The 17620-nt window shown below is 47.8% G+C and overlaps 3 protein-coding genes across 3 annotated transcripts; 2 read left to right on the top strand and 1 right to left on the bottom strand.

The window, feature by feature from the left end:
• Positions 1–1213: 1213 nt before the first annotated feature.
• Positions 1214–3796, top strand: EAH_00029840 (hypothetical protein, conserved; the record flags this gene model as incomplete). The annotated part of the gene is made up of 1 exon (XM_013396199.1): positions 1214–3796. One exon carries the CDS (start codon positions 1214–1216, stop codon positions 3794–3796), a length of 2583 nt encoding a protein of 860 aa, XP_013251653.1.
• Positions 3797–5783: 1987 nt separating this feature from the next.
• EAH_00029830 (hypothetical protein, conserved) lies at positions 5784–8207 on the bottom strand (the record flags this gene model as incomplete). The annotated part of the gene is made up of 6 exons (XM_013396198.1): positions 5784–5951; positions 6258–6419; positions 6829–6903; positions 7107–7166; positions 7496–7548; positions 7964–8207. The coding sequence occupies 6 exons, from the start codon at positions 8205–8207 to the stop codon at positions 5784–5786; spliced, it is 762 nt and encodes a 253-aa protein (XP_013251652.1).
• Positions 8208–11777: 3570 nt separating this feature from the next.
• Positions 11778–17523, top strand: EAH_00029820 (hypothetical protein, conserved; the record flags this gene model as incomplete). The annotated part of the gene is made up of 6 exons (XM_013396197.1): positions 11778–13422; positions 13691–13894; positions 14341–15751; positions 15984–16209; positions 16472–16531; positions 17302–17523. 6 exons carry the CDS (start codon positions 11778–11780, stop codon positions 17521–17523), a joined length of 3768 nt encoding a protein of 1255 aa, XP_013251651.1.
• Positions 17524–17620: the final 97 nt, after the last annotated feature.

Genomic DNA, 17620 nt, shown 5'->3' with positions numbered 1-17620 from the left:
CAGCAGCAGCAGCAACAGCAGCAGCAGCAGCAGCAGCAGCAGCAGGTGTTTATGTTTGTCTTGTGCAGATATTCACACGAGGCGTTCGGGCTCATCATGCGGCGTTGGTTCTGCAGGTGTCTCCTCACTCTTTGTCTCTTTCATCTACATATATCTACATTTAAATATATATATATTTATCTATATATATTTATATATATAATATATATTTATATATACTTTATACATAAATATATGCATTTGTATATATAGGTATAGGTTTGTAAATAGATAGATCTGTCTGTGTATGTATGAATATGTATCTGCATATATATATATATATATAAATATATATATATGCATGTAAATATATATATATATATTTATTTATTTATATTTATATTTATATGTATATATATGTATATATTTATTTATTTATATGTATATGCATCTGTCTCTTTTCTGTGTCTCGTCTGTGTGCCTCATTTATTTATTTTTCTCCTGTCTCTATCTTTTTTATTTGTCTCCTTTTTATTTTATAATCTGTCTCCTTATAATATTTAATTAATATATCAATGAACATATAATTAATATATATAATCTGTCTCCTTATAAAGTATAATGAATACATTAATGAATATATAATTAATATATATAATCTGTCTCCTTATAACATATAACAAATGTATATAATCTGTCTCCTAATATCATCTAATTAATATATTTCTTCTGTCTCCTTTTAATATTTTTTGTCTCCTTTTCAGGGTCGTTTGAAGTTAGAAGTTGGTTGCGAGCGCATCGCCTGCCGCGTTGGGCCCTGGACAACCCTAGCTATGCACGTAAGCAGCAGCAGCAGCAGCAGCAGCAGCAGCAACAGCAGCAGCAGCAGCAACAGCACGAGTTGGTGCTGGTGCTGCTGCTGTTGCTGCTGCTGCTAGAGCTATAGTCTGTTATTGTTGTGTACTTAATAAATATATTATTTACAGCGGTGATAATAAAAATATAATAATAATAATATATATAGCAACAATAAATATAATATTTATTATTATTATTATTATTATTATTAATTCGTATTATTATAGGGGAGTATTATTATAAGAATAATACTTTCGTGCATACTACCATTTGCTTCCTGCTGCTGCTGCTGCTGCTGTTGCTGCTGCTGCTGCTGCTGCTGGTGTTTGTGCTGCAGTGTTTGAATATTGAGGCTGTGCCTCCTCGCTTCCGGCAAATGCAAGAAAGGCTGCAGCAAGTGGTGGGGCAGCGCGATTTATCTGCTTTCGTTGTAGGTCCTGCTGCTGCTGCTGCTGCTGCTGCTGGGGAGACAGCTGAGGGCGTCAGCTGTCTCTCGTGTGCTACTGAGAGAGACACTCCAGAGGGTCCCCTTCGCTTTAATACTGCTGCACTTCACAAGTACTCGGCACACCAGAGGCCCAGCAGCAACAGCAGCAGCAACAGCAGCAATAGCAGCAGCAGCAGCAGAAGCAGCAACAGCAGCAGAAGCAGGAGAAGCAGAAGCAAAAGCAGCAGCAACAACAATGCTTTTACACCGAGTCAGGCTGTCTCCTTTTGCTGCGGCGCTTTGGGTGCCCCAGAGGGAGGGGATTCGGAGGGTTCTTTAGCAGCAGCAGCGGCAGCAGCAGCAGCAGCAGCTGCTGCTGCTGCTGCTGCTGGCGGGCCCCGCTGCGTCTCTGCACTTGATGGTGCTGCGCTGCAGCACCCTGCATATAAACACCTTTGGGCTATCGAAGGTGAGCTCGCAAAGAGAGAAGCAGAGAAAGAGAGAGAAACAAAAAATAATAAAACAAATATAGAGACAGACATTAAAAATAATAAAACAGAAACAGAAGGAGGAGACAAGAAGAGAGAAACAGAGACAGGCCCACGCGAAGAGAGAGAAAGAGACAAAAAAGAAAAGGAGACAGCGATAGAAGCGCAGCAGCTGCAGCAGCAGCAGCAGCAGCAGCAGCAGATGGAAGCAGCAGCAAAGGTGACATATAAACAAGAGATCCCTTTGCTGGGGCCAAAGGGCGGTGAGGAGACATTTGCTGCGTTTGCTGATAAATTAAAACACCCGCGAGGAGACAACAGCCTACCAACTTGCAGCAGCTGCAGCAACAGCAGCAGCAGCAGCAGCAGCAGTTGCTACTGCAACTGCAGCAGGAGCCGCTGCACCAGCAGCAGCGGAAGCAGCAGCATGTGTACAAGCTGTAACAGCAGCTGCATCAGTATGACAAGCAGCAGCAGCAATATCAACAATAACAGCAGCAGCAGCAGCAAGCGAGGATTGGAGGGCCGCACGCGACCGCGGCTGCAGCAATCTCTGTTGCTGCGAGCAGCAGCAGATAAGAAGGGGGCAGCAAGCGCCAGCAGCAGCAGCAATTGCTTCCTTATTAGTCCCCCTGTGTCTCCTCCTGCATCTGAAGCAGCATCAGTAGACACACGAGCAGCAGCAGCAGCAGCAAAACAACTGTCTCCTCTACCAAGCCGCAGCAGCTCTTTGGGCGTTTCTTTCTGCGCTCGCTGCAGCAGCAGCTGCTGCCCCCCTGCATCAGCAGCAGCAACAAGAGCAGCAACAACAAGAGCAGCAAAGCAGAAGTGCGGCGCAGTGCGGCCGCGTACCGGTTCTGCAAGCAGCAGCAACAGCAGCAGCTGCAGCAGCAGCAACAGCAGCAACAGCAGCGAGACGGAGACAGCACAGAGGACAGGGAGAGCGTCTTTGCTGTCTCTAACTGTCTCCAGAGCTCATCCCTACTCCCAATTGAAGAAGAAACGCAACCGAGTGTTTGCTGCTAAAGCGCGGTGGTCTGCTGCTGCTCCTCTAACAGCAGCAGCACGTGCAGCAGCAGCAGCAGCAGCTGCTGCTGCTGCTGCTGCACGCAGATCCCCTAGAAAGCAACCACACTGGTGCAGCTTAACTACATCTCATTGCATGCGTAGCTGCGGTTCATGTGAGGCCCTTGGAGCTGCTGCAGCAGGAGCAGCACCAGCTGCTGCTGCTGCTGCTGCCCCTGCTGCTGCTGCTGCTGCTGCAGTGCCTGGGGGCGTAGGAAACGCCAGCGTGGCCCACCCCGTCTCTTGTGGGCTTCGGTGCAGCAACAGCAGCAGCAACAGCAGCAGGAGCAGCTGCAGGAGCTGTCCAGGGGAAGGAGGAGCAGCAGCAGGAGCAGGAAGAGGAGCAGCAGCAGCAGCAGCAGCAGCAGAGCCGAGAGAAGTTGTTGATGAAGCAACACATGGTGTTATGCTGCCTTTAACTCTAGGGCGAGGTTATATTATCGATAGAGACAATCAGCAGCCGCCTGCATGCGTGCAGCAGGTTCGGGTGTCTATACACCATCCAGGGGGGGCTTGCGGTGGTGCTGCTGCTCCTGCTGCTCCTGCTGCTGCTCCTGCTGCAGCAGGAGCAGCAGCAGCAGCAACAGGGGGAGGAGCAACAGCAACAGCACCAAAGGCAGCAGAAGAAAATTGTAGGAATTGCAAGTGCGGGCCTCACACTCAGCAGCAGCAGGAGCAGCAGCAGCAGCATCAGCAACAGCAGCAGCAGCAGCAGCAAGAGGGAGGTGCGCAGGAGCAGGAAGGAAGAGACTATGCGTGCAATTCTACTTTGCTGCTGCAGCAGCAACTTGCTGCTCAAGACACCGAACTAAGAGCAGCAGCGCAGCAGCTAGCTGCTTCTCTGCATCATCCATTGCTGCAGCAGCTGCAGCAGCAAGCACATATATTGCAGCAGCAGCTAGATGATGTTAATAATTATTTTATTGAGCTGCAGCAAAATGCTGCTTACTTACCGGACTTCGGCTCAAGAACAGGTTAGATGCACTTCTCTCTACTTTCTTTGTTTCTTTGTTCTGTCTCTTGTTATTATTATTATTATTATTGTTGTTGTTGTTGTTGTTTATTATTATTTATTATGATTGTTTATTTTTATTATTATTTAATATTATTATTATTCTTACTTGTTTCGCCTTGAGACATTTGTTTGTTTGTTTATTTTATTATTATTTCTCTCTCTACGCATTTTATTTATTTATTTATTTGTTTATTTGTTATTTGTTTATTTATTCTCTTTGTGTTTACTGCTGACGACTTGCATAAATTATTTTATGTCCTGTGGTTGCTGCTGCTGCTTCTGCTGCTGCTGCTGCTGCTGCTGCTGCAGATGGAGACTGCCAGTTGCTGCTGCTGCCGCAGTGGGTATATTTGTTTGCTGTGAAGATGAGTTTAATTCATCCGGCCTTCGTCTCTCCTCGCAATAAACAAAATCTCTCAAATGCAAACTCACTTCAACAAACGACAAACACAAAACTCTAATCTGCATGCATGCAGTAGTATATGCATGCATGCATGCATGCATGCATGCATATATGCAGTAATGCATCCACTAATGCATGCATGCATGCATCTACAGGTGCATGCATGCAGAGCTAGCTCCATGCATGCATGCATGCATGCACGCATGCAGAGGTATATGCATGTATGCATGCATACATGCATACGTGCAAGATGCATGCAATATGCATGCAATATGCATGCATGCAGATGTACATGCATGCATGCGTGCATGCATGCGCAGATGCATGCATGCAGAGCTGCATGCATGCATGCATGCAGAGGCAGGTGCATGCATGCAGAGGTGCATGCATGCATATGTGCATGCATCATTGCATGCATGCTCTTGCTGCTGTCCTTCCTCTTCTGTCTCTGTTTCTTCGTTGTCGCATTTGCGCTGTTTTCTTCTTTTATATGTTTAGGTGTACAGACACCTCGGGCTTACATAGTCTGATGTTTGCTTTCTAGAGGAAACCCTATCAGCTAAACCTTCTAAGGGGCTGCTGCTGTTGCTGCTGCTGTTGTTGCTGCTGCTGCTAATGCTGCTGCACCTGCCACTGCTGCTACAGATGATGGTGCTCTTGCTGCTGCTAGTGCTGCTGCAGCAGCTGCTGCTACTTCTGCAGCTGCTAATGCTGCTGGCATTTACAGCTGCAGGGCTGACTGTAGGAAGGATTTGCTGCGGCGTATGCAGAAGCATAGAAGCAACAGCAGCAGCAGCAGCAGCAGCAACAGCAGCAAAGAAAGACTGCCCTGCCTTTGGGGCGGCCTGCTGCGGCGTTGGCTCTGCCTGTCTTCACCTCGTGGAGGCAGCGCTGCATTCTAGCTAGCTGCAGCTAGCTCGCTTGCTAGTTAGCTGCAGCTAGCTAGCTTGCTAGCTAGCTAGCTAGCTTGTAGCTACTACAGGTAACCGCAGTTAGGAGCTGCAGCTAGTGTCAGCTAGCTACAGCTAGCTATAGATAGCTAGCCGCAGCTAGCTATAGGTAGCTAGCTGCAGAAACTCTATAGGGGGTGTTCTGTACTTCGTATATATTGCTTCGCTCTTCATCTAAACCCTAAACCCTAAGCCCTTAGGCTATTATGATGATGCTGCTACACGCAGACGCCTCTGCTTCTCTTTGTTGTTCTTGCTGCTTTGCTTATGTCAATCTAATAGCAGCAGCAGAACTAAGTAGCAGCAGCAGCAGCAGCAACAGCAGCAGCACAACCAACAAGCTGAATATACACCGTAGGTTTTCGCTGCCAAAGCGGTTCGCATGCATCGAACAGCAGCAGAACTAAGGAACTCTAAGAGCTGCAAAACTTGTAGCAGCAACAGCAGCAGCAGCAGCAGCACGAGCAACAGCGACAGTACCAGCAGCAACGATAGCAGCAGCAACAGCAGCACCAGCAGCAGCAACAGAAACAGCAACAGCAACAGCAGCAGCAGCTTTTGGGGTGTATACGCAGGTAGGAAAGGTGTTTGTCAGTGATTAGAAGTAGAAGCGAAAGAGTTTGGACTTGTGCAGCAGCAGCAAAATAATACAGAGTGCGAGAGCAGCAATTGTAGCTGTCAGCATAACTCTGTTTAATAAGTGCGTCCTAATTAATTTGGTTATTGCTTTTCTACTTCTGTCTCCTTCTGTATGTGTCCCCTCAGCCTGTTAAAAGAAATAAACAAATAAATAAAATAAAACAAATTAAAACAATACAAACAAATATACAAACATATATTGCTCAGCTGTACATACACACCAACTACACCCCACAGATAGCTGTTCATTGCATGCATCTTCATTTTAATAAACATATATATATATATATATATCTTCTTATTTCTTTAACTTTGTTCTTCTTACAATACTTACAAATAACTCTAATCAATTATCTCTATCAACCCTCTACGCTTTCGGGCTCAGGGTTTAGGGTTTAGGGTTTAGGGTTTAGGGTTTAGGGTTTGTGCGGACTAGGCGGTTGGTGTGCAGCAGAACATCTCTTTGCGCTCGCAGCTGAAAAGCAATAGAGAGACCGATTTCTTCTGTCTTTAATGCTGTGCTGCTGCACTCTTCAATCAAACGGCTGTTGATACAGTTAATCTCCTCTACTCCTAACACTGGCTCCTGCGGTGTCTGCGCAGACACCACACAGCAGCAGCAGCAACAACAGCAGCAGCAGCAGCAACAGCAGCAGCAATAGCAGCAGCAGCAGCAACAGCAGCAGCAGCAGCAGCAGCAATAGACGCAGCAGCAGCAACAGCAGCAGAACAATGCGGACACAAGCAAACAACAACAAACAGCAGACAGGAAGCGACTATGAAATAAACAAAACCAGAAAAAAAGCAACAGCAGCAGATATAAGCAGCAAAGCAGCAGCAAACAACCCCAAGCAGCAACAGCAGCAAGCAACAGCAGCAGATATAAGCAGCAATGCAGCAGCAAGAAAGGACCCAAGCAAACCAGACAAGCAGCAAAGAGCAGCAACAAATAAAAACAAAGAAACAGCAGCAGCAAACGGCAGCAACAATAAAAACAAACATACCACTAGAGGCAGCTGACTCTCTCTCGCTGCACTGGCCTTCTGCAGCAGCTGCAGTGCTGCTGCATAAGAAGATATCTGCAGCAGGCGATGCAAGAGCAAACAAAAACAATAAAAATAAAACAAACAAAAGTAAAGCACCCTCGCCCCCTAACAAAAAGGTGCGTACGAAGCTGCCTATACACCCCACGAAAAGACAGTGCAACTATGTATAAAACAAAAATTTAATTAAAAAATATAATAAATAAAATATATTTATTAATACAAAACTGTCTTCATACCTCCGCTGCAAGCGCATGCCCAGAGGGAGATCCTCTCGCCTCAATGCTCAGCTGCTGCAGCTGCAGCACAAGCAGCAGCAGCAGCAGCAGAAGCAGCAGTAACACAAATGGAAGCAGCAGAAGCAGCAGAAGCAGCAGCAGCAGAAGCAGCAAGACAAATGGAAGCAGCAGCAGCCAGCAGCAGCAACAGCGCCCGCAGCAACAATTTATAGAAACACCTCTACTAAAAAATAGCAGCAGCAGCTGCAGCGGCAACAGCAGCAGCACATTATGCTGTTGTTCGATGGTGGGCTATCTGACTAGTGTATATATATATATATATATTTATATATATATGTAGCAGGTAGGTGTATATACAGCTGAGCTGCATGCAGTTTTGTTGCGCTTACCGATACATCAGCGTCTGAGAGGGCCGTAGCAATGGTGGAAGCAGCAGCAGCACCTGCAGCATTGAACAGCAGCAAATGTATATTTAATGAGAACAGACAACCAGAAGACAGCATCCGTTTATTTAGATGATATAACTCAATGTACACCCCATTCAATTGCTCTTGACACTGCTGCTGCTGCTGCTGTTGCTGCTCCTGCCATTGCTGCGGCTGCTAGTGCTTATGTTACTGCTGCTGCTATTGCTGCTACTGCTATTGCTGTCGCTGCTGCTAGTGCTTCTGTTGCTGCTGCTGCTGCTGCTGTTGGTGCTGTTGGTGCTACAGATATTGCTGCAGTGGCCGTTGCTGTTGCTGCTGTTGCTGCTGCTGTTTGTGCTGCAGCTCCCTTCCATGCTGCTCCTTTATCATGAAAAATGCAAGTAGGGGCTCTCTGTTTTGTTTTTGCTGTTTGTTGCTGTTATATCTTACTTGGTGGCGCGAGCTCTGCTCTTGCTATGAGGTTCTGTGCATGTTGCATGCGTTTCTTGAACTGATCTTCTAAGAGTTTGTAATTAGTTGTTTTATAAACGCCATTATAGCTTTCATATCCTACAGAGCCGTTGAGGGAAGCCCCTAAATGCGGTGTATATACACCACCGCCTCCGTCCTCTCCTCCAGAAAACTCAGAAGCCGCACCCAGGCAAAACCCCTTATCGCTATTGCCGCTAAACATCTGCAGAAGGGTCTTCTTAAAAGCAGAAAATGAATAAAGAATTTGAGGTGTATGTGCAGCTTCACCTCATGAAACACAGCAGTGGTCAATTTACCTACCCGTGCATATTTCGGAGGGGCTGCTGCATGTAAATGCTCTTCTTCTTCTAAAATAAATTGAATGGCGAACAAGAGAAGTAAAAAATATCGAAGTTTTAATTCAAAAACGACAAAAGGAGAGGAAAAGGAAGACAAAGCACGCAGGCGTTTCCTTTCAATATGCGCAACCGGAGCATCGGGTTGCTGGCTGCATGCCGCCTCCTTCCCCTCAAAATATGACGGAAAAGAGGTAATTGAATAAATAATAAAGAATAACAAACAATATAACGCCAAAAAACATAAAAAAGAAGAAATTTCCTCTGCTTTCCAACCCTCTTGCAGCCCCAAGGCCACTGGTGCCGACCACCTGCAACTGCACAGTGCAAGAACACCAGCTGTACGTACACCCCAGCACTTCTTCACAGATTTGCAAGACTTTCAACAGCAATTTGCTAAATAAATTCTAGTATACCGAATTGTGCTGCAAATTCAGTTAACAATAGCCGCAAAAAGCTGCAAAAAATGCAGCAAAATGCTCAAAACTACATATATGTATGTATACATATAAAGCAAAGGTCTTAACACTCTATTCAACCAGCATACATGTATATATAATGCAGAGAAAAAGGAATTTATAAATAGCGCAAAACGTTAGTCTATCAAATGGGGTGTATATGCAGCTAATATAGTACACTACATTTAAAAGTCTTCTTTCTGTATACTCCCTTTAAGGCGAGCGAAGAATATTCAAACGAATATTCTTCTTTTGAAGACGTCAGGGAGATGAATATTAATTTATTTTAATCTATTTGCATAAAGAAACACCACTTGTGTCAAGCCAGCGCCCTCATCCTCCCTGTCTATAGACACTAAACCCTAAACCCTAAACCCTTCTCCTTCCCCCGCTTATCTCACTTACATATGTATCTATTTTTGTGTGTAAGAAGAAGAAGACTCGGCAGCACTGAACGGCTGCTGAGCAACAACAGATGAAGATTAACAATAAATTATTAACTTCTTTTTTTATTGCTTTCTTCATTCCTTGTTGATTACCTCCCTAAGTATTTGGTTTTGATGTCTTTAATTTGATTTAAAGAGTTAAGAGCGTTTAATTAAACAACGCAGAAAGAAACACTAAAGCGAATGGCTTCAGGTCTCTTCACTCCCAGTGTACACCGCAGCAAAAGTTGCAAATGCTGCTTCTTTCTAGCGGTTTATTTTGGGGTGTATTGTATGCAGATACACCGCAACAAACAACACCATTCCTCCTGCATGCAGCAAATGTAGCTACTGGCTACAATTTGCTTGCATTCGTCTGAGTTAATTTTCACAGCAGCAACGCTGAGGCCGCAGCAAACTCCCGCCCTGTGTGCTGCTACAGCTGGAGCAGCAGCAACAGCAGCAGCAGCAGCAGCAGCAGCTGCTGTCTATGAGTGCTTGATCTGCAGGAGACCACAGACAGCAGCAGCAACAGAAACAATTGCAGCAGTACTCTGCGTTAATTCATAGGGTAAAACCGTTTAAAGGATAATCAAAAGAAAGAATACAAAGCCTCTGCAAGCTCACCTGTTTCAATGGAGGTGCGCGTACACCTGAAGCATCAATCGACTTCTCAACGTCTTCGTCTACTTGACCCACCACAGCGCTGTGAGAACAAATAAATAAAATAAAATAAAATAAAATAAATAAAATAGACAAAAACACAAACTCAGGCATATACAACGCAGAAGAAAATAAAGCAACAGCAGCAGCAGCAGCAGCAAGAAACACCAGCAACAGCAGCAGAAGCAGCAAAAGCAGCAGCAGCAACAAGAACAACAGCAGCAGTAGCAGCAGCAGCAACAGGCGCAACAGCAGCAGCAGCAACGGGATGAATTCGTACATATTGTCTCCTCTAAGAAGGTAAAGACCAAGAGGAATTATCTCCACTGGCGCATCTTCATGCACAACTTTTTCTGTACATTTATTCAAAACGATATTCGTTGATTGATCAAAGGCTGTTAAAGTACCCATAAACAAACGCCCGTCAAACGTCAGCACGCATACGCGCTCTAAACACAACAGCAAAACAAAAACTACAGCAAGAACAGTAGCAGCAAGAACAGTACAAGCAACAGCAGCAGCAGCACACAGCACCAGAAAACAGCAGAAGAAACAGACAACAACGCATGCAAACAGCAATAGAAACACACATAAACAGAAACAAACAGCAACCGCAGCAAACAGCAGCACCAGTAAACAGCAGCAGCAGCAAACAACCAGAAAAACTTATCATCCCCCTTCTGAATCGCACCACCCGATACGCCCCTCTATTCAAAAGCTCATTGCATGCAGCAACATCGGTGCCGAGCAGCAGCTACAGCAACCACCCCCAAGGAGAAATAACAACACATCAGCAAAATTCACACAAATAAGAACGGCTAAAGCCTAGCAAGTAAACAGCGCATCAGTTCCAGCATCTCCAATAAAGAAAACGAGTAGACAAGAGGATAATTTACTTAAAAAACAAGTAAAAAAGAATTCAGTAATAAAGACAATTGCGGTGTACGTACGCTCAAGCAGCGACTGCAGGCCTGACGCCATCGCAACGGAAACTTTTTTCAGAAATTATATTAGTACAGGGTGGTGGATCTGAGGGGAAGTTGTGCGAAATTGAGGGTATTTTGTTCTCTTTTTCTGCTAAATAACAATTAAAAATTCATTTAATAAATGAATTTTAATTGTATTTATCAATTTTCTGCGTTTTCTCAACACCCACGAACGCCAACACCTCCCCCCCCTGCCGCGCCGTGCTGCCGCCGTGCTGGGCAGCCAGGAAAAAGGAAGATGAAATATGAAAGGGTAGCTTGAGAAAATATAAAAAAGAAGTTAATAAATCATAAAAAAGACTTTTTGAAGAATCTGCTGATAAACTGCAGGCGACAAGACTACGAGAAACTCTCGAAATCCGTCTGAGAGGAAAAACATGAACGGCTGCGATCTGCAGCTTTCCGGGAGTAAATTTGACCCTAAACCCTTCTATTTGCAACAAACTCAACAAAAAATATAAAAATAAATACTTTTAGAAAGAGAACACGTGAGATTTCTCCACGAATTCCGGAAATTCTGCATGCAACTGCGTGCATGCAGCCAGCAACGCCGACCGCAGAAACTGAGCAGATCATAGGTACGGCTCCCTTAGTACCTATTTCTGTAGATTCCTCTGCATTTATTAATTCATTAACTATAGAAAATGCACAAATATGGAGCGCTTAACATCTATTTCTGATTAACAGGAACAGCAGGGAGGGAGGGCTCGGCTATTACTTTAGCAGCAAACTAAAGCCGTGATGACTCTGTGCACTCATCAGCACCGTCTCGTGCTTTGTAGCAGCTTCTCTTGAGCCGCAGCAGACACAGTTGTCGTCTCAGGCCTTCCGGTGTAAAGACTCGCAGCAACAATAGAAGCAGCAGCTACAGGAGAAGCAGCAGCTACTCCAGCACAGCAGCAGAAATGGGGCCCCCCTTGATCATTCCCCCAGACTTTGCTGCGGCGCAGCTGCCGCTCTTAGCTGAGCTGCTGCAGATGCCTGTGAATGAGGTCTCTCCAGAGCTGCTACAGCACATGTGGGATTATCTAGCGGAGGGCAGCTACCAGCAGCAGCAGCAGCAGCAGCAGGGAGGTGCAGCAGCAGTAGACACCGCAGCTGTTGAGAGCCTTCGCGGCTTCGTCGAAGCCATTGTGGAGCCTCTCCATACACCCGCCAGCTTCCGCAACGCCCAGCCCCTGCTGCAGCGTTTTGTTGATGCCTTTGTAGCTCGTGCCTACTACCCCAGCAGCAGCAACAGCAGCAGCAGTAGCAGCAGCAGCAGTAACAGCAGCAGCAGTAGCAGCACCAGCAGAACTGCAGAAGTAGGGGAGGCTCTGCAGAGCCGGAGCAGCGGCCTCACGGGTGTGGAAGCAGCAGGCGCATTGGATCGCAGTGCTGCAGCTGCTGCTGCTCCTGCTGCGGCTCCTGCGGCAGCAAGTCCCCCAAGAACATCGAGTGCTGGTGCAGCAGATGCTGCTTCAGCTACACCTATGGAGGCCCCCTGCAGCAGCAAACACACCGACGACCCTCACGGTACACATGTAGCTGCTGCTGCAGCAGCACCAACACAACGCTCCGCAGCAGCAAAAGACCCAGCGAGCAGCAGCAGCAGACCCAGCAGCAGCAACAGCGAGAGAATGAACCACCAACGCAGTCAGCCCCCAAAACCTGGCATGCAGCCGCAGCAGCAGCAACAGCAGCAGCAGCAGCAGTTGCGTCCGCAGCAGCAGTCGCGTCCGCAGCAGGAGTCGCGGCAGCAGCAGCAGCAGCAGCACATGGTGCGGCAGCAGCAGCAGCAACAAAGGCAGCAGCGGCAAACGCAGCAGCAGCAGCAGCAGGGCAATCCTAATTTGTCGCATGGACAGCAGCAAACCCATAGACAGCCGCAACGCCCGCAGCAGGCACGGCAGCAGCAACAGCGGGAGCAGCCGCCTCAGCGACAACAGCAGCGTCAGCGCCAGCAGCAGCAGCAGCCGCAGCAGCAACAGCAGAGCGAAGATGCTGCTGCTGGGTCCTTAGAAGAAGTTGATTGGCCCGAGCCGCCGCCTATCACTCGGCGAGTGCCGCGGAAGCAGCAGCAGGTGCTGCAGCACTTCGGTATTGCTGCGTTCACTGCACCCTCCAGCAGCAGCAGCAGCAGCAGCGGCAGACGGGCTCGCATGCAGGGCAAGAAAGAAGGAGGATTTGCTGCCAGAGCAGCAAAAGAAGAAGCAGCAGCAGCAACTGCGACTGTACACTGTCTGTGTCTTGGTGTAGAGCACGGGGCTTACGGTGTCTGTCTTAGCTGCGGTTTGATTCGTTGCCGCTTCGGCCTCAGCAGCAGCAGCAGCAGCAGCGAGGAGGCCATCCGGTGTCTCTTCTGCGCTAACGAAGTCGTACCCAGTGCTGGTCTCCCCGCTATCACTGCCTCAGTAGACGCCAGGTTGAAGGGAAACAGGGAGCAGCTCGCGCTGCTGCTGCAGCAGCAGCAGCAGCAGCAACAGCAGCAGCAGCAGCAGGACGAGGTGCTCCCCGATAAGGTGGAGGCGCTGAAGGAGAAGATCAAGGCCGACGAGGCTCACCTCAAGGGTGAGAATACAGCAGCTGTAGCAAGTGCAACAGCAGCAGCAGCAGCAGCAGCGATAGCAGTAATAGTAGTAGTAGCAGCAGCAGCAGCAGGCTGAAGCCTCCGACCATCCATGTGCATATTATTATTTCTGTGTATTTGCTGTTATCGACGACAGAGTTTGCGGCATTGCTCGCACGTATTGTGTATTGTTGCTGCTGCTTGTGTTGCTGCTGCTGCTGTTGCTGCTGCTGCTGTTGCTGCTGCTGCTGCTGCTGTTGTTGTGTGCAGCTCTGCGTCTGCATCGGGAGTTGGTGGTGCGGGACGCGCAGTCGCTGCAGCAAACTCGAGTGTTAGATTTAAGCAGCTGCTGGTTTGATGCTAATGTAGGGCTGCAGACTGAAGCTCGCGGAGACATATGGCTGACACCAGAGCAGCAGCAGGAGAAGCAGCAGCTGCTGCAGCGGCTGCAGCACGCCTTCAACTTCGAGAAAGGTAACGAATTACGATGTCGTACACAAACACCCTGCCTTGCTGCTGCAGCAACTACATGCTGCTGCCAAACCCCACACCGTCGAGGAAAAAGCAGCAGCAGCAGTAGCAGCAGCAGCAGCAGTCGCAGCAACAGCAACAGCAGCAGCAGCGCCAGCTGAAAGGGCAGGAAATGCTGCTGCTGCCACGCAGCAGCACACTGCAAATGGAGCACAAACGTCTCTCCGTGCATATAATATATAATACATCCTGAGATATGCTGCTGCAGCTTCTATGCAGATGCCTACCTGCTGCTGCTGCTGCTGCTGGTGTTGCTGCTGCTGCTGTGTCTTGTGCTGTTGCTGCTGGTGTTTCTGCTGCTGTCTCTTGTGCTTCTGCTGCTGGTGTGGATGCTGCGTGTGCTACAATTGCTGCTGCTGCTGCTTGTGCTGCTGCTGCTGCTGCTGCAGGACGGCGAAAGGTGACGTTTGATTTTGAGGGGCGGCGTGTGGTGGCTGAGGCCTCAACTCTGCCCGAGGAAGCGGAAGCTTTGCTGCGGGCCTTTGAAGAAAGGTGTGCAGAGCAAAACATGCAGCAGCAGCAGCAGCAGCAACAGCAACAGCAGCAGCAGCAGCAACAGCAACAGATTGAGGTGTGGGATGACGATGGCTTCGGTGGAGATACACCTGAAGGCACCAGCGCATTTAAAAGCACTTATCAAGCGAGAAGGCAGCAGCATCTGGAGCAGCAGCACTGGCCTGAGTTGCAAGCCAAACAGCAGAAGCAGCAGCAGCCAGGGAGTTCTTCTTCAGCTTGGCCTTCTCCCGAAGAAGACACTAAGCAGCAGCAGCAGCGGGGCCCCCCACTCCAATGCAAAACTGCTGCAGAGCAGCTGCAAGAGGCCTGGAATGCAATGCTAGAGCGGGAAGCACCAGCAGCAACAACAGCAGAAGCTGAGCAGCAGCAGCAGCAGCAGCAGCAGCAGCAGCAGAACCCCTCCCCTCATGGCTTAGCCAATGACGCCTTAGACGGCTTCGCCCGCGTGCTGCTGAAGGACTTACATGCTGCTGCCAGGCCCCACACCACCAAGGAAAAGGCAGCAGCAGCAGCAGCAGCAGCAGCAGCAGCAGCAGCAGCACCCGCTGAACGGACAGGACCTTCTGTGGCAGTACGAGCTGTAACTGCAGCAGAAGCAGCAGCAGCAGCAGCAGCTGAAGGAGCCAAGAAGGGAGCAGCGGACAGGAGCAAAAAGAAGACAGAAACAGCAACAGCAAAAACAGCAGCAGCAGCAGCAACAGAACCTGCAGCAGACTCCGAAGCAGCCGAGGCTGGGGGCAGTGCAGGAGAAGCAGGAGAAGCAGCAGCAGCAGCAGCAGCAGCAGCAGAACTCGAGGAAGATACATTTTTGCGTGGGCGTTGGCGCATGCGTGGCGACGGGCAGCAGCAGACTTTGCTGCAGCAGCTAAAGGAGCAGCAGCAGCCGCAGCAGGAGAAGCAGGAGGAAGCAGCAGCACCTGTGCTGTGGGGTGTGCAGCATCTGCAGCAGCAGCAAACTGAAGCTGCTGCAAGGAAGAACATTAAAGAGAAGCTGTTCCGAGTGCATGCAGCGAGGAGCGACGGAGGAGCCTTCGGGGCCCTCAGCAGCAACGACGAAGAGACAGACGAAGAGACAGAAGCAGCAACAGAAGAAGAACAAGAGACGCATTATGACGCCCTGTGGATGGAGGCTGAAGACCCAGAAACGCAGCAGCAGCAGCAGCAGCAGCAGCAGGATGATGATGAAGTCGGCATCGCGTTGACGGTGCAGCAGCCGCTCGCTTCTCTGATAGTTTTTGGGTTCATTAGAGAATTGCAGCATGCAGCTTCTTCCTATAGGGGCAGGTGCGGTTGCTGTTATTCATCTGTGTTTGTTGCTGCTGCTGCTGCTGCTGCTGCTGCTGTGGTTGCTGCTGTGGCTGATGCTGTTGCTGGTGTTTTGTTTGCTGCCGCTGTTGTATTGTCTTTGCTGTTGTTGCTGGTGCTGCTCCTCTAGCTGCTGCTTTTGCTGCTGCTTCTGTTGCTGCTTCTGTTGCTATTGCTGCTGCTGCTGCTGCTGCTGATGCTACTGTTTCAGGTTGTGGATTTACGCAGCAGAATCTGCTGCCAGCAGCAGCACGGAGGCTTCGTCTGCGTTGCTGCAGCAGCAGCAGCTGCAGCAGGAGCTGCAGCAGGCAGCAGCAGAAGCCTTAGGCGAGAAGAATCTCTCTCAATTTGCTGCTGTCTCTCTTCTAAAGGAAATCAGCTGTCCCTTCGGGTGTCTCCTCGGCTCGGTTCGCCTCGCTGCATGCGCTGCAGCAGAGGTGAGTTTGCTGCTGAATATTTATTCAATTAAACAAATGCTTTCCTTCTCGCGGTCTGCTGCTGCTGCTGCTGCTGGTACTTTCTGCCTGCCTCCTGCTGCTGCTATCTTGCTGCTGCCGCTGCGTGCTATCTGCTGCTGCTACTTTCTAGCTGCTGCTACTGCTGCTGCTGCCCGCTTGCTGTCGCTGCCGCTTGCTTGCTTGCTGCTGCTGCTGCTGCTGCTGCTGCAGGAGGTTGTGTATGATTGTTTATTTGCTGCAGGCTGGGGAGTCCTTTGTGCTGCATCTGCAAATGCCGCAGCGGCTGAGGGTCCCAGTGAAGGTTTGTTTATTTGTTTATTGTTTGTTTATTTATTTATTTATTTTATTTGTTTATTTGCTTACTTGTTTGTTTATGTGTTTATTTATTTATTTATTTGTTTGTTTGTTTATTTATGTATTTGTTTATTTACCTGTTTATTTATTTACCTGTTTATTTATTTATTTATTTATTTATTTATTTATTCTTTTGTTGTTTATTTGTTTGTTTATTTGTTTGTTTCCTTTTTTATTTATTTGTTTGTTTATTTCTTTATTTGTTTGTTTGTTTATTTATTTGTTTGTTTATTTGTTTGTTTGTGTGTTTATCTGTTTATTTATTTATTTATTTATTTATTTATTTCTTTATTTGTCTGTCTGTTTATCTGTTTATTTCTTTATTTGTCTGTCTGTTTATCTGTTTATTTCTTTATTTGTTTGTTTGTTTGTCTGCTCGTTCATTTGTTTGTTCTTCACTTATTTTTTTTTTAATTTGTTTATTAGTACATTTACATGCTATTTATTTGCTTCTATATCTCTTTGTGTATTTATTTATTTATTTATTTATTTTATTTATTTATTTATTTTATTTTATTTTATTTTATTTTATTTTATTTATTTTATTTATTTATCTGTCTCTTATTTCGTATGTCATTTCTGTATTAAGTTGTTCAATAAGCCACACTTCACTGCCTCGCTTCTGCTGCTGTTGCTGCTGCTGCTGCTGTTGCTGCTGCTGTTGCTGCTGCTGTTGCTGCTGCTGTTGCTGCTGCTGTTGCTGCTGCTGCTGTTCAGATGCGGGGAGGCGAGGGTTTCTGGTGTCTGCCTCCTTCGCTGTTGTCTTCTCTTTCTTCTTCTTTGCTGCCTCCCCGCTGGCCGTCTTGCTTGGGGCCTCAGCCCCAGGAGACAGTAAAGCAGCAGGAGCAGCAGCTGCAGCAGCAGCCTGTGCAGCAGCTGCAGCAGCAGCAGCAGCAAGAGCAGCAGCAGCCAGAAGAGGAAGAGGAGACATTTTGGTGATCTGAGGAGACACCCCAGCGCTCCTCAGATATCTGTCTCCTTTCTCCTCCCGCTGCTGCAGCGAACCTCAACCCAATGTGCTGCTGCTGCTGCTGCT

The sequence above is a fragment of the Eimeria acervulina genome, genomic scaffold, assembly GCF_000499425.1.
Source record: "Eimeria acervulina Houghton genomic scaffold, Eah_scaff270, whole genome shotgun sequence".
Taxonomy (NCBI): Eukaryota; Apicomplexa; class Conoidasida; order Eucoccidiorida; family Eimeriidae; genus Eimeria; species Eimeria acervulina.
This window is presented reverse-complemented; position numbering and strand designations above follow the sequence as displayed.